Source organism: Cetorhinus maximus, chromosome 34, assembly GCF_964194155.1.
Source record: "Cetorhinus maximus chromosome 34, sCetMax3.hap1.1, whole genome shotgun sequence".
In the NCBI taxonomy this organism is placed as follows: Eukaryota; Metazoa; Chordata; class Chondrichthyes; order Lamniformes; family Cetorhinidae; genus Cetorhinus; species Cetorhinus maximus.
This window is the reverse complement of record NC_135912.1, coordinates 5,681,786-5,698,354: the sequence shown is the minus strand read 5'-3', so window position 1 is coordinate 5,698,354 and position 16,569 is coordinate 5,681,786. Positions and strand designations below refer to the sequence as shown.

Here is a 16,569-nt window from a genome sequence, read left to right as displayed (position 1 = left end):
TATTAACTAATCTAAATTATGCCACTTCTGCTCTCCCCTCCTATAATAGGCAAGGTGAATAAGGGAAAAAAAAGTGTAAAGTGGGCCATCATTGAACCTCCATTGCAAGCATTTCGCTTGGTTGTACAGAGCTTAAATATTGCTGAAGAGAGAGAGAGCCATGTGGCTGAAGGTTCTTGTCTCGCACCCATCAGGACAAATACAGGAACGCCAAATTTCAAACACACACAACAATTTATACTAGCGGAGAAAAGGATGCTGACCAGTTGGCAAGGCATTGCCATGGCTCATTTTATGCTTGCCACAAGTGACACACACCCGGACACAGGGACCCGTTCTCTGCAAACAAAAGGAATATGTTCAAGCGTTGTGCCTTTTTTTGAAGCACCCGGGAGCCTATAGTTCTCATCGCTGTCTCCACGGCAACGCCTCGGTCAATCAGAGTCGACTTGCCAACCAATCAGCACCCTTTTCTCCGGTAGTATAAATTGTGGTTGTTTGAAATTTGCCATTCTTCTGTTTGTCCTGACGAGTGCAAGGTGAAAAGCTCAGGCAGCACAAATCTCTTTTCAACAATACTGCAAAGCGCCATCTCCAGTATAATCCCGCAATGCAGGGGAAAGGGAAGGTTCACCGGTATTCCACAATGCAGGATGGTGGGGGGCGGGCAACTGGGGGAGGGAGGGGTTTGGAGCGGGGCGGAGAGGTGAAAGGGGGAAAGACGGTCACACATCTGTCGGACAAGTCCGGGTCTGGCCCTTCAGAAAAACTTGTCATCGATCCTGAAGTGAGGTTTGCTGACGTCGTCGGGGTTGAGGAAGACCGAGATGGACTTGCCCTGGTTCTCCGTCACCAGCTGCTGCAGCTTGCGGGCCAGGCTGTCGTCCTGCCGGCCGGAGCTGGCCAGCACCCCGTCCGACTGGGAGGAGGCCAGGCCCGGCGCGGCCTGCCGCAGCTCCTGGGCCAGCCGGTTGGCGGCCTTGGCGTGCTCGATGGCGCTGCGCAGGTGCTCGGCGGGGTCCGAGCGCACCGAGGACAGCCGGCAGGCCAGCAGCAGCACGGCGCCGTCGGACAGCTGCTCGAACATGTTGCACTGGGGCAGGAAGTAGTTGGGGCAGGACCTGTTGACCAGGCAGTGGGCCAGGTCGTCGAGGAGGCCCAGGAGGAAGTGGGCCATGTTTTCCTCCTGGCCGAGGAAGCTGGAGGGCAGGCGGTCGCAGGCCCACAGCATCAGGCTCCTCAGGTGGTAGGGGCTGATGGCCCTCGGCCGGGAGAGGAGCTTGACGATCACGGCCTTGTAGGCCTGGTAGGCCTGGATCAGGGGGGTGGAAATGCACTTCTTCAGCTGCACCTCGCTCCGCGAGAAGGCCAGCCGCCACTCGTTCTCCCGGTTGCCCGTGCCGGAGCAGGCCGGCACCAGGTAGAAGCCGCTGATGACCTCCTCCTCGGTGATCTTGCCGTCCCAGAAGTGGTTCTCCATCAGCCAGTTCTGGGCCACGGCCGGCCAGCCCTTGAAGGACACCACGGGCACGATGTCGTACAGCATGCGGCTGCGGCCCACGTTCAGGATGACGGAGACCACCGTGCCGTTCTTCTCCACCGCGGCCACCCCGGGCACGCCGCGCTGGGGGTGCCGGCGGATCTCCTCGATCACGGCGCAGACCGAGCGGAAGAACCAGTCCGCCACCTTGGTGGGCGAGAAGTAGCAGCTGCCGCCCCCGCCGCTCTCCCCGCCGCCCGGGGCGGGCTGGGTCTCCGTGCAGCAGTCCCTCCACTTCTCCATGGTCCTCTCGTCGAAGAGCCGCAGGCTGAGCCACGAGTGGCAGGGGGCCGAGTGGCGCATGTCCAGCGTCACCGGCTGGTTGCGGTCGTGGAGCTTCAGCGCCGGCACCAGCAGCGTGAAGTCGATGTCGTAGTCCGTGCCCCTGGCGTAGTCGCCCAGCTCGTCGGGGTTCATGTCGACCACTCCTTCCCGGACGCCGCCAGAGAGCAGCAGGTACTCATTCGACACGGGTAACTTGTGGTCCAGCTTCTGGACGAGACCTGTGGGAGCAGAGAGGAGGCTTGTTCAGGTTCAGATCTGCGTTGCTGTCGGGTTCGCCCTGTGCTACCTTACTGAGGGTTGCAAGGTAACCCCGGACGTCAGTGTATGGTACTTCATAACTAGCTGTTATTGCCAACGGCAATGGATATCACACCAATAGAAGGCAACTGACCAACACCATCTCGAGGGCAATTAGGGATGGGCAACAAATGCTGGCCTAGCCAGCGACGCCCACATCCCATGAAGGAATAAATATCACTCAGACTGATACTCTACAGTACAAAGTCTAAACTTGCACTCTCAACACTGCACTGAGCCTTTTTTTTTCTACCATATGTATTCTTTCATGGGGAACGCGCATTTATTGCCCATCCCAAATTTCCCTTGAGCTGAGCAGCTTGTTAGACCATTTCAGAGGGTGGTTAAGAGTCAACCGCATGGCTGTGTGGGTCTGGAGTCACATGTAGGCCAGACCGGGTAAGGACGGCAGATTTCCTTCCCTGAAAGGGGCATTAGTGAACCGGATGGGCCTTTACGATAATTGATTATAATTGTCCAGGTTACCATTACTCAGACGAGCTTTAAATTCCAGGTTAATTGAATTTAAACTGCTCCAGCTGCCGTGGTGGGGTTTGAACCCGTGCCCCCGGTTAACATTGGTCTGGGCCTCTGGATCACTCGCCCAGGGACTGTCGGAGGTTCTGACCTGGGAGCCAGCGACATAGCAAAGCATCATCCTGGCTTTACCCAAGAGAATTTGAGGAGTTAGGGTCCAAATTGAAATGCAGAACATCAAAGGTAACCTCTGGACTGTTACCTGAGCCAATTGGCGTAGGGTTAAACGGATTAGCAAATTAAAACCCGCAGCTCAGAGAGCGGTGTGAGAAGTAGGGGTTTTGATGCATGGGGCACTATCAGTACTCAGGGAAGAGGAGCTTTTCTGTTGGGATGGGCTCCACTTGAACCGGGCTGGGACCAGTGTCTTGGCCAATCGTACAACTAGGTCTGTGGTCGGGGCTGTAAACTAACTGGTGGGTGGAGATAGACTTGGAAATCCAAAGGGAAAGGTCAAGGTATTGGAACAGTATACCAACGTGGGTAAAGACAAGCAGAGTGGGACAGGAACAACATAGGAACGCAAGAACTAGGAGCAGGAGTAGGCGATTCAGCCCCTCGAGCCTGCCCCGCCATTCAATACGATCATGGCTGATCTCATTTTGGCCTCAACTCCAATTTCCCGCCCTCTCCCCATAACCTTTCAATCCGTTACTAATTAAAAAATGTCTATCTCCTCCTCAAATTTATTCAGCGTCCCGGCATCCATTGCACTCTGAGGTAGTGAATTCCACAGATTCACCACCCTTTGAGAAAAGTAATTCCTCCTCATCTCTGATTTAAATCTCCCGCCCCTTAGCCTAAAACTATGGCCTCTCGTTCTAGAATGCCAGGAAGGGACAGGGAGTTCAACCAAAAAAAAAATGTATATCAGCGAATAAGGTAATTGCAGGGAATAGAAGTAAAAAATGAAATTAAAAGGTTGTTTATCTGAATACACGAAGCATCTACAATAAGATAGATGAATTAGTGGCACAAATAGATGGGAAATGATTTAGTGCTGTCCTTGCCTGGTCTGGCCTACATGTAGCTTCAGACGCACAGCAATGTGGTTCACTCTTTAAATAAAATGCCCTCTGAACAAGGTCAATTAGGGATGGGCAATAAATACCTGGCCTAGCCAGTGACACCCGCATCCCATCAACGAACAAAAAAATAATTAAGAGATTACAAAGGGGCACACAGCCTTAAGCTAATACAGAAATTACAAAGTTAATTCTTAGATAAAATCGATGCAGGGTGTGTATAAAATTAGTGCAGAAAAACAATCATTGTGTTAAAGCTGAGGTAGCACGATTCACTTATAAAATACAGCACGATACATTCAATTGATAAATATTTATAAGTAGTAAGAGTCAAAGAACTATATAGCTCCAAAAACTGGTTACACAACTTGATCCTCAAACCTATAGATCCAGAACCTGTCATATATTTTGAAGAAAAGTGACTGCTTTTTAAGCCCTACAAGTTAAAAGATTAAACTAATTAGTTCTTAGGACATAGGGCTGAAGCTGTTTTCTTCACACAATAGGCTTTTGAGTTTTAGGGAAATACAAACTGATAAGTGTTGATAAGAGTACAAGAGTAACAAGGTTATGTTGAACTTGTATAGGACTCTGGTTGGGCCTCATCTGGACTGCTGCGGCCAGCTCTGGATGCCATATTTGAGGAGGTTTGTGAAGGCAATGGAGGGAGTGCGGGGGAGGTCCACGGGGATGATTCCCGGGATGATTCCCGTATCTGAGGATAGATTGGAGAGGTTGGAATTGTTTTCCTTGGAGAAAAGAAGGCTGAGAGGCGACTTGATAGAGGTATTCAAGATCCTGAGGGGTGTGGACAGGGTAAATAGCGAGAAACTGTTCCCACTCAAGAGAGCACCAAGAACTAGAGGGCACAGGTTCAAAATAATTGGCAAAAAGTGTAAATGTGATACGAGGAAAAATGTTTTCATCCAGCGGGTGGTTGGAATCTGGAACAAACTTCCTGAGAGGGTGGTGGAGGCAGGTTCGATCGAGGTATTCAAAAAAGAATTGGATTGCTACCTGAAAAGAGAGAATGTGCAAGGTTACGGGGATAAGGCAGGGGAGTGGGTCTAGGTGGAATGGTCTTTCAGAGAACCAGTGCAGACTCGATGGGCTGAATGGCCTTCTTCTGCACTGTAAAGATACTGTGATATTGTAAATTGCTAGGGAGTGTAACAGATCTAAATCACCATGGTTACAAGATGACCAAGGTTGGGAAATAAATATTCCAGAGTGCACAATATTTCAGAAAGACAGACAGAACGGCAAAGAGTTGGGTGTAGCCCTCATAGCAAGGGATGACTAAGGGATAAGGACATTAGTGAGAATGAGTGACATCAAGTGCCTCAAGATCATGAAGTAGAATCTGTATGGGAAATTAGGAATAGCAAGAGTCAGAAAACAATGGTGGGAAGTAATTTTTAGGTCCCCCCCCCATCAGTAGTTATAAGGCTGGGCAGAGCATTAAACAAGAAATTATATTGGAGCCTGTACCAAAGGAAATGTCATAATTGTGGGGGCACTTTAACCTCCATATAGACTGGGACGATCAAATTGGCAAGAATGGCCTAGAGGAGGAGTTTGTGGAATGTTTTCGCTGACAGTTTCTTGGAACAGTACGTAGTGGAACTGACTAGGGATAAAGCTATCTTAGATCTAGTATTGTGTAATGAAGCTGGGTTAATTAGTAATCTCATAGCAAAAGATTCACTCGGAAATGGTGGATCACAGTGCCATTGAATTCCACGTTGTTTGGAAGTGACATATTCCGAACACAAACAAAAATCTTAAACTTAAACTTAAGCCAATTACACAGATATGACAGGAGAATTGGCTAAGGTTGATTGGGTAACTTGACTAAAGGGTATGGAGATAAATGAACGGTGGGAAACATTTAAAGAAACAATTCAAGATGTTCAACAAAAAATACATTCCACTGGGGAACAGAAGCTCAGCAAGAAGAACTCATCCATGGCTCACTCAGGAAGCTAAGGACAGTTTTAGATTAAAAGGAGAGACTTACGATGTTGCAAAGAAACAGGAGCAAGTCTGAGGATTGGGAGCGTTTTAGAAACCGGCAAAGGGCCACCAAAAAGTTGATAAAAAAGGGAAAAAATAGAATACGAGAGTAAACTAGCCAGGAATATGAAAACAGATTGTAAGAGCTTGTATAAGTATATAAAAAAAGGAAGAGAGTAGCTAAAGTAAACGTTGGTCTCTTAGAACCAGAGACGGGAGGTACCATGGGAAATGAGGAAATGGCGGAGCTATTAAATAAATATTGTGTGTGTGTCTGTCTTCACAGTAGACAACACAGGTTCCATACCAGAAACAGACAGTAACCTAGGGGCTAAAAAAGAGAGAGGAAGTTAGGGAAGTTAATATCAGCAGGGATAAAGTATTGGAGAAACTCACAGGACTAAAATCTGACAGATCCCCAGGACCTGATGGCCTATGTCCCAGGGTTCTAAAAGAGATCGCTGCAGAAATAACGGACGCGCTCGTAATGATTTTCTAGAAATCCTTAGATTCGGGAACAGTCCCACTAGATTAGAAGTTGTCAAATGTTACACTGCTCCCCAAGAAAGGAGGGAAAGAGAAAACAGCGAATTACAGGCCAGTTAGTCTAACACCAGTTCTTGGGAAAATGCTGGAATCTATCAAGGGAGTCTTCAGAATACACTTAGAAAAGTATGATTAGAACTAGACAACATGGTTTTACCAAAGATAAATCCTGTTTGACAAATTTATTAAAGATTTCTGAAGATATAACTAGTGGGGTAGATAAAGGGGAACCAGTAGATGTACTATACCTGGGATTTCCAAACGGCTTTCTATAAGGTGTCGCACAAAAGGTTAATAGGTAAGATAAGGGCTCATGGAGTTAGGGGTAATATATTAGCATGGATAGAGGATTGGTTGATGGATAGAAAACAGAGTGGGCATAAATGGGGCTTTATTGAGTTGACAGGCAGTGAAAAGTGGTGTGCCACAAGGATCAATGCTGGGGCTTCAGCTATTTACAATCTGTTTCTTCATCTAAGTCATTAATACAGAGAGTAAATGTATCTATGTTTGCTGATGATAAGGTAATCTGCAGGGAGGACACAGAGGGGCTGAAAAGAGATATAGGCAGGTTAAGTGAGTAGGCAGATGGAGCACAATGTAGGGAAGTGTGAAGTTATTCACTTTGGTTGAAAGAATAAAAAAGCAGAACATTTTTAAAAGGTGATAAACTTGTGTTGATGTTCAAAGAGATTTGGGTGTGGTTGTACAAGGAAAGCGGAATGTTGGTACACAGCAAGCAATTAGGAAGGTAAATGGCACGTTGGCCTATATTGCAAGGGGATTGGAGTACAAGAATAAGGAAGTCTTGCTACAGTTGTACAGGGTTTTGGTGAGGCCACATCTGGAGTAGCGTGTGCAGTTTTGGTCTCCACATTTAAGAAAGGATAATACTTGCATTGGAGGCAGTACAGCAAACTTCCTAAATTCGTCCCTGGGATGAGGGTCTATGATGAGAGGGTGAGCAAATCGGGCTTATTATCTCTGGCGTTTAGAAGAAGGAGAGGCGATCTCATCGATTCTGAAGGGGCTTGATAGGGTGGATGCTGAGATTGCTTCCGTGGATCAGCAAATCTAAAACATGGGGGCACAGTCTCAGGATAAGGAGCTGATCATTTACGAGGGCTGTGAATCTTTGGGATTCTCTACCCCAGAAAGGTTGTGGATGCTCCATCGCTGAATACATTTAAGGCTGGAGTGGACAGATTTTTGGTCTCTCAGCGAATTAAGAGATACGGGAAGCAGGCAGGAAAATAGAGTTAAGTCCAAGATCAGACATGATCGTATTGAATGGCAGAGCAGGGTCGATGGGCCGAGTGGTCTACTCCTGCTCCTTTTTCTTATTAAACCAGCGCCCTACCCTTTCAGGTGGACACAAAATATCCCATAGTACAATTTGAAGATGAGCTTCCCCCAAGTATCCTGACCAATATTTATCCTTCTGTCTAGATTTTTGTGCCCAAGTCTCTTGACAAACCAGGAGTCAGGGGGGTACCCCTCTCTCACCCAAGTCAGAAAGCTGTGGGTTCAAGTCCCACTCCAGAGAGTCGAGTGTCAAAATCCAGACTGACTCTCCAGTGCAGTAATGATGGAGTGCTGCACTGTCAGAGGTTCCACTTCTTGGAGAACATAAATCGAGGGACACACCTGCTGACAGGTAGATGTAAAAGATCCCATGGCGCTATTCCGAAGTAGAGTTGTCCCCAGTGTTCTGGCCAATATTTACCCCTCAATCGACAGCACGTAAGCAAAAAAAAAAGTGATCCGGTCATTACCCCATTGCTGTTTGTGGGAGCTTGCTGTGCACAAATTGGCTGCTGCTTTTCCAACATTAGAACACCAAAAGTACCTCCACCAGTTGGACAGTGCTGTGGGACGAACTCCAAGATTGCGTAAGGTGCTTTGGAAACACAAGGAGGGTGCATGCCTTAGTGCAAACAGAACAGCAAAGGCGGGGAGCTCACTGTATTTGAATCACCCTTCCCAAAATCACGAGCTGCTGGTGACACAGGCCAGCACCAGCCCCCCATTCTCCAAATTCTTCTAATCTTAACCAGAAGGACTGACTCAACCAGGAACCATGCGGGGGCTTCTGTATCCTGCAGGGGCATCATGGCTAAAATCCCAACAGCCTACAACAGTATTAGTTCCATGCAGCTACTTGGTGCATGGTATCCAGCCAGGCTCAAGTAGAGAAGCTTGGCTGGGTGTGTACACTGTCAACTTCTCCAAATTAAAATGGAAGAGAAATACCGGCCAGGGGGTGGGGAAGAGGAAAAAAAAAATGTGCATAAATGCAGTTTTTAACCCTTTCCGTACTCGATAACATTTCATTTCTTACATCAACTTTAGAGCACAGAAGGTAGCCATTTGGCCCATCATGGCTGTGCTGGCTCTTTGAAAGAGGTAACGAGTTAGCCCACTCCTCTGCTCCACAGCACTGTGCAGCCCCTCACATCTGGCAGCCAATGCCGGCAGCTGCTGCGTCCCACTCCCTGGGATTACCCTCCCTAAACCCTTCCGCCTCTCCGCACCCCTCTCCTTTCGCTGCCACGTTACAACAGTGACGATTACTCTCCGAGGAGTACCTCGTCATCCCAAAGCCCATCACAGCCGTTGTGAAAAGTGGTGTGGAAATGTTTTTTAAAGTCCGTGCTTAAAAAACCCACCCTTCCGGTTGCCTCTCCTAATCTCTCCTTCGGCAGGGAATCTGGCTTTCTTCAACTTTCTGGCAAACGGACGGGGACGGTTTTTTTCCTACCCTTATATAGAATGCAGATCATTCGGAACTGGAATTCCTTTTGCTGCCTTTAAAAGAAACATGAAGTGGGGGTGGGGGGCTAGGACAGTCAGCGGGAGTTGGGGGGGGGATTTGGTTGGTGCCTGGCGAGGAGAATAGCACACTCGACCGGCCAAATCGATGCAACTGTCCACTGACCCGGGTGGATTTGGTGATTTAAAAGAAAGAAAAAAAAGACTTGCATTTAGATAGTGCCTTTCACGACCACCCAGACATCTCAAAGCGCTTTCTGAAGTGTAGTCACTCTTGGAAACGTGGCAGCCCGTTTGCGCACAGCAAGCTCCCACAAACAAACAGCACTGTGGCAATGACTAGACAACCCTGTTTTTTTTTGACGGCGTCGATTGTGGGATAATTATTGGGCCGGGCACCAGGGGAGAGAACTCTCCCGCTCTTCCTTCTTTGTTAACGGTGCCGCGGGATCTTAGACGGGGCCTCGGCTTAAGGTCTCGTCCGAAAGACGGACCGCTCATCGCTTTCTGATGCACTCGGCCATCGCGACGCTGGCTAAAGGAGCAGGGAGCGAGGTGGAGGAAAGGTTTACCCCCTCATCTACAGAGACCTTGGCAGAAAAGGTCCGAAAACCCTTGTAAACACAGCGTAAACACTGAGAACGGCGGGGCAGGAGACAAAAATAAAACACACAACTCTGGAAACACCCGAAATTAAAAATCAGAAAATGCTGGAAACGTTAGTAGGTCTGGCAACATCTGCGGAGAGAGAGAGAGAGAAACAGAGTTAACAGAGAGTTCCGGAGAAGAATCATATTGGACTCGAGATATTAACTCTGTTTTTCTCTCCACAGACATCATCAGGACAGCTTCGCAAGAATGCCAAATCTCAAAAGGGAACAACAATTTATACTGCACGTGAGGAGAGTGCTGATTGGTTGGCAAGTGGACTCTGATTGGTAGAGGTGTCGCCATGGACAATACAGCAGGGAACAGTTAGCTGCCAAGCTTTTGTTCAAATTCAAACTAGGCAGGTCAACTCCAATTAATCAAGGCATTGCCATGGGGAATGAACCAGGGAATGGCTGCCCCGCAAGCTTTTGTTTAGTTGGGAAAAAAAAGCGCAATGCGTGGACATGCTCTGTTTGCAAAGGACAGAATGAACCCTGTTGGTGTGTGACTGGAGTCATGGGAAGGCCATGCCAGTTAGGACAATAATTATGCAGCCTCTAGCATGTGCAAGTGAGCCACACTGAGAATATTTTCTGTTTTTTTTATTTCAGATCTCCAGCAGCCGCGGTATTTTGCTTTTATTTTAGATGTTAGGTAGTTCTTTCCCGAGAGGATAGTGGATCTTTGCGCAGTGAATCAGATGGACTGCAGCTGTTCAAAGCGGCAGCTTGCCACCACCTTCACAAGGGCGATTAGGCATGAGCAACAAGTGCTGGCCTAACCCTTGCCAGCGACGCTCAGATCCCATGAAGGAATATTTTTAAAAAACTGATTCTCTGAATTCCTGAGGGCAGGAGCTGTAATTGTATCTGTGAAGAGACACAGTTCGTCACCTGCAAAAGGCGCGAACCCTGTATTGTAAGTTCAGGCTCAATGTGATCTCCCTGGGACTAGTTCCGATCACAAAAAGGACGGGGGGGTGGTGGGGGAGTGAAACTTTGCCTCCCCCAGGAAATTGGGCGGCTCCCGGCCGGCGAAGCGGTCAAGACAGCACCTCTCACGACAAGCACACATGCCGCCCTTAGCGGCGCTACCCGAACACAGGTTCGATTCCCGATTCTCGCCGAGATCACTGAACTCGGTCAGCGTCGTTAAGGGCAAACTATCAATAGTAAATTCCCAGGGAAGCTATGAAAACATTTTTTTGGTGGAGAACATGTTGGTGGCCTGGGATCGCCGAACCTGTTGGGAACAATGCATTATTCATGTAAAAAGGTGATCCGGTGACAGTCCCTGGTGTTAACTCCAATAATTGCATATGAGGGGAGAATGAGTCCGTCACCTCAAGCGCAGGTTTATTCTTCAGCCGGCTCAGAGTGACGGACTCCCATTTCCAACTTTTCCAAATTCAATCTCAGCTCCATTCCTGACACCATGTTACGAGCTCAGAGACTACAGTCTTTCCAGTGTGGTGTCTTTATTGAACCCATTTCCCTTTCACCCTGGAGTGTTACAGCTGTACCCATTTATGACTCTTTTTGTATAAACCAATTAAACAAAATGAACATATCAAGGGACAAAGTTGCGCCCGTTTATGGGTGAGCCAATGCCCATCACCTGTTTTAACAATGCGATGGTCTTAACAATGTAATTGCCAGTCAACAAGATGATTCTTATTGGTCCTTGGCAATGTAATAGCTGATACATTGACACCTGGGGTTTGACTATAACCCGCTGAAGTAACGGAAGGTTTTATTTTTTAAAATTACAGTGAAATTCCCTTAGCTTTCTTAACTCAAGAATGACAGGTCCCTTTTCTTTGGGCAGCGAAAATAATCACTGGCAATCATTAATCTCTCTATGTCGATAGGAGGTTTTAATTCTCAATTGAAACAGAGTCTTAGGTTCGAATCCTACCCAGGATCTCTCCTAATGTTAAGGCGCTTGATAGTGAAATTCCTCCACAGAGGTTAAAAAAAAGGGTCCTGGTGGCAATCCTACAAGTACATGCTCTCCACCGAGATTCATGCAGCTAATCTGAGGGGTCAGAGTCAGGCCGTTATCGCGCCTGGTACGTCAGTATTTATGCTCCACTTGAGCTTCCTCGCACCCTGTTCATTTATATAGCACCTTTCATGACCTCAGGATGTCTCGAAGCGCTTCCCGTTTAGAAATGCAGTTACTGTTGTCATGTAGGGAAATGCGGCAGCCAATGTGCGCACAGCAAGCTCCCACAAACAGCGATGTGAAAATGACCAGAATTTTTTTTTAAATGGTGTGCAGTGAAGGATAAATATTGGCCTGAACAGTGGAGGGCGGGGGGTGGGGGTATCTCCCCTGCTCTTGCTCCACATAGTGCCATGGGGTCTTACACATCCTCCCGAGGGGGCACACTTAAGGTCTCACCCAAAAGACGGCACCTTCGACAGCGCAGCACTCCCTCAGTACCGTGCTGAGGTGACAGCCTAGTTCTAGTTTCCAAAATAGGATTTGAATCCACAACCTTCTGACTCAGAGACAGAAGAGTAACCAACTATTTGCAGCAGAATCCTTCTATTCCTTTCTCTCTCGAGTGTTTATCCAGTCTCTCCTTAAACGTATCTATGCTACTCACCTCAGCCACCGCCTGTGGTAGCGAGTTCCACATTCTCACCGCTCTGCGGGTAAGGATTTTCCTGTATTCCCTATTTATCAGTGACATAACCCCTGGGTTTGGTCTCCCATACAAGAGGAATCATCTTAAACACGTCTACCTACTGTGCAACAGGAGTCAAGAAAGACCTTTGCTAGCCTTCCAAAAGTACCTCAACTGTTTCTCAGCGTATGGTCATCACTGGCAAGACTAGCGTGCTCGCCTTTCCCAGAGAAGGTTTGGGGGGGCTGAAAGAGGGAATGGGTGACCTCATTTAGTTTTCAAGGCTATCCTGAGTGGCTTAGTGGGCGACAGAGGACATTTAAGAAGCATTTGCTTAAGATGGAACTGCAGTCACACATAAGCCAGAGCAGGTAGGGTGGCAGATTGCCTTCCCCTTAATGAAGCAAGTGAGCCAAAGGGGAGATGGTGGCGTAGTAGTAATGTCACTGGACTAGTAATCCAGAGGCCCAGGCTAATGCCCAGGGGACATGGGTTCAAATCCCACCATGGCAGCTGGTGGAATTTAAATTCAATTAATAAAATCTGGAATTATAAAGCGAGTCTCAGTCACGGTGACCGTGAAACTATCATCAATTGTTGTAAAAACTCATCTGGTTCACTAATGCCCCTTTAGGGAAGGAAATCTGCCGTCCTTACCCGGTCTGGTCTACATGTGGCCTCCAGACCTACAGCAATGGCTCTTTAACTGCCCCTCTGAAATGGCCGAGCAAGCCCACTCAGTTCAAGGGCAATTAGGGATGGGCAACAAATGTCAAAGATGGGGCTTCGTCATCATTCCATTTTATTCTTTCATTCCATTGGGTCTTTCCAAGAACCTGGCAGCTTCCTTTGTCATTTCTGCCCATCTCTGATAGCAATACACAAATTACTCGACTTCTTGAATCCAAGAGGAGATGTGGATAGAAGCAACGTTCTTTCCCAGTCGTCGGGGGAAGTAACACCAAGGCAACAAAGACCCAACAGGAAATAAAAAGGTTAAGATTTGGGAGCGATGGCAGGAGAAGCCCGGCTGAAATTCACGATCGGATTCAGCGGCTGAAGCAGAACGTGCCAACGTTTAAGGCTAGGTTATCGGAAAGTTAGGGTCCGGCCATTCAAAGGGGCAACGCCAGGGCGCGCGTCTTCACTCAAAGGGTGGTGGAAATTTGGAAGGCTCTCTGTCAGAAAGGCTGCTGAGGCTGGAAGAGGGGAGTGGTGGGGGGGCGCCAGGAACTGGGGGGTTTGGGGGCGGGGGTGATGCTGCCTCACAGAGAAGACATTAAACTGAGGGCACCTATCTGCCTGCGGGCACACGGCACTACTTTTGAAAACTGAAAACGTCAAATGGAGATTTTTGTTAGGGGTATGCAGGATTGAAGGGTAAAATCAAGTTGGGCAGTCAGAGAATACTTGCACGTCAGCCATGAACTAACTGAACGACAGAACAGGCTTGAGAGGCCTCCTCCTGTTCAGAGGCTGAAGGGAAAGTGGAGGGGACCGTGTGCCGAGGAAAGGGGGCACGATTACATAGATCGGTTGATTGGTTTATTGAGATATCGTCGTGGTGACATGTACCAAATTACGATGGCACTACAAATAAAACAAGCAAGTGAAATCCATGAGAGTTATCCACAGCTAAAAAGTATGAAAATAAATTATAAAGGAATTGCACAATTATAATTATTTCAGCGTACAAATAATTACAATACATTGCAAAACACAGGTGCCTTAATTTAAGGAATGGGGACGAAATGTCGACTGCATTCTGTATTAAAAGTCCATAGTCCATTAATGTTAGGTTGAATTCATTGAGTTTCAGTCATTTAGATACGATGAGTTTTCTAAAGTGAGGGTGCTGGACTGTCTCGTAATCTCCAATGGGATTAGGATTACTGCTCGTCTGGAGGATAAATACCCACCAGCAGGGCCGAATGATTTGGTTCCATGTTGTAATCTGAATGTCCCACGGAGGGAAGTGAACCGAGGCGACCACAACTCTGCTCTACACGGCCTCGAGTCAGCCCCACGGGGAGGGGCCAACCTCACACCGCTCGGGGGCTCAGTCGGTCGCGTTTCCCTCGCCCGAGTCAAAAGGTTGTGGGTTCAAGTCCCACTTCGGGAGACTCGAGCACACACACACACACACAAAAAAAAAATCCAGGCTGACGCTCCAACAGGGCTGGCACCGAGGGGAGGTGGACAGGACAACACGATGGCAAGGTCTTTGTCGTGGCAAAGTGCAGGAGTCATTGAAATGAACAGTGGTGAGCGCTAGACACTCGGCGGCAATGGGGACTTGCACCAGCGTCAAAGTCGGAGCAGGGGGGCCAATCGCGGAATGCACCGTGGGACCTCTCCGGGATGCTGCCTCAACAGAGGAGGCATTAAGCTGAGGGCCTCCCCATCTGCCTGCAGGCGGGCGTAACAAATCCCGTGGCGCTATTTTTGAAGAAGAGATGGGGAGTTAACCGGGTGTCCTGGCCAGCATTCCCCCCTCGACTAACACAAAAACCAGAAACGACCTGGTTATGATTACATTGAGGTTCGTGGGAGCTTGCTGTGTGTCAATTGCCATTTCCCCCACAGTGGCTGCACTTCAAAGCGACTTCACAGGCTGTTTTGGGGGGGGGGGGGGGGGCATGTAAGGCGCTACATAAATGCAAGTCTTTCTTTCTCTGCGTTGGCCACTCACCCAGCATGGAGAAAATGAAGTCCTTGGCTGTGTGCACCTCCAGCGCCCGCCGATCGTCGAAGTCCCTCAGCTCGTGCTTGCCGAACTCCTGGATCAGTTTGGTTATCTCCTCGATGCGAGCCCCTGAGTGGAAATCCAGGTCGTTCAGCGGCTTGGCGAAGGTCGGCAGCTTGGCGCCTGACGCCGCGTCCTTGCCAGACAAAGACGCCAAAGTCGCCATGTTTCGGAACTGATGGGGACGGGAGTTGAGGGGAGGGGGAAGGGGAGGGGGGAGGGGGGAGAGATGCGGTTAAGAGCAGCGGCAAAACCGCAACCGGGGTAGGGGTCTCGCTGCAGCCTTGCACGCCGCCAGACAATGCGGGATTGAGGGGCCGAACCGCATTCAAAGTCCTCCTGCAGCCTCAGGGATTCACCACCCACAACCGGTAGCGGGAAGCGTCACGCAGCTCGGAGGTGAAGTCGCTTGTTAATTTTAAACGCCTGGGTTTTTTTGGAAGGCGGACTGTTACAATTGCAGCCGAGTGAAGGAGCTCCTTTTCTGTCGGCCTGGGTGACACAGGTAGGGGGAATCAAAACTCTTCATCACAAGATCTGCGAGAGAGAGAGAGAAACAATAAAAGGAGAAGTTAGAGACTTGAGCTCAGAAAATCCCAAAACAATCGTCCTGCTTACAGGAGTCCCCAGTCAACAATGAGCCAATAAACTGCTGCCAGTGCAATAAGACTGTAGGGGGCAGTCTGGGGGCTGGGCAAAGAACAACAGGGTTGCCTAATCCTCTCCTGATATCATTGCTTCCTTGAACAGCTACAAACCCCATCTGTTTTCAGCGCCTCGGTGAGCCCGGAAGGCAAGTACTGGCAGGCTGCTTGAGCGAGCGGAGAGAGAGAGGAGATAACAAAAGCAACCAGCCCAATTCTCACCAGTTGTCTGCACAAGTGAACCTTTTAAACAGATGGGGCCGTGGGCTCCCTCGATGCCAACCCAGAGCGCACAGGGCCTGAGCGCACAAACTCAGCTGACAACTCTGTGCAACGCTGAAGGAGTGCCGCACTGCCGAAGGTGCTGTTTCGGCTGGAAAAGCATCGATCAAATCAAGAAATCAGGGTGACCCAATCGTCCCTAAATTTAAAAGGTTAATTTTTTTTAAAAACCTAGAAAATGCTGGAAAAACTCAGCAGGTCAGTCATTGCCTGTGGAGAGAGAAACAGAGTTTACGTTTCGAGTCCAGCCTGACTCTCCTTTAGAGATGGTCCCTTATTTTGACTGTCCTGTGTCCTTTAAGGGGGCATTTCCAGGGCAAACTGTGGAAGACTGATCCTGGGAGACTCCCAAGGTGAGTCAGAGTGATTTGAGTGGGACTGCGAGTGAGCGAGCAGAGTGGACAGCACAGAGATGATAAATGTTGCAACTCCACAAGTTTGTAAGTTTCGATTGGTTTTAAGCCTCCCTTGCAATTAGTATAATCTCAAGACCACCCACCGCCCCCCCCCCAACACCGGATCTCACGCTTAGCAACCCCTCCCCGCTCCCACACACCCGGCAACCACCACTCTCGCGGTTATCGACAGCTTCC

At 48.7% G+C, this 16,569-nt stretch overlaps 1 protein-coding gene across 1 annotated transcript; it reads right to left on the bottom strand.

The window, feature by feature from the left end:
• Positions 1-276: 276 nt before the first annotated feature.
• LOC144671813 (nucleotidyltransferase MB21D2-like) lies at positions 277-15,224 on the bottom strand. Its single transcript, XM_078533862.1, has 2 exons — positions 14,997-15,224; positions 277-2,043 (listed from the first exon to the last, which is right to left on the bottom strand). The coding sequence occupies exons 1-2, from the start codon at positions 15,214-15,216 to the stop codon at positions 761-763; spliced, it is 1,503 nt and encodes a 500-aa protein (XP_078389988.1). The 5' UTR covers positions 15,217-15,224; the 3' UTR covers positions 277-760.
• Between the last annotated feature and the right edge of the window lie 1,345 nt (positions 15,225-16,569).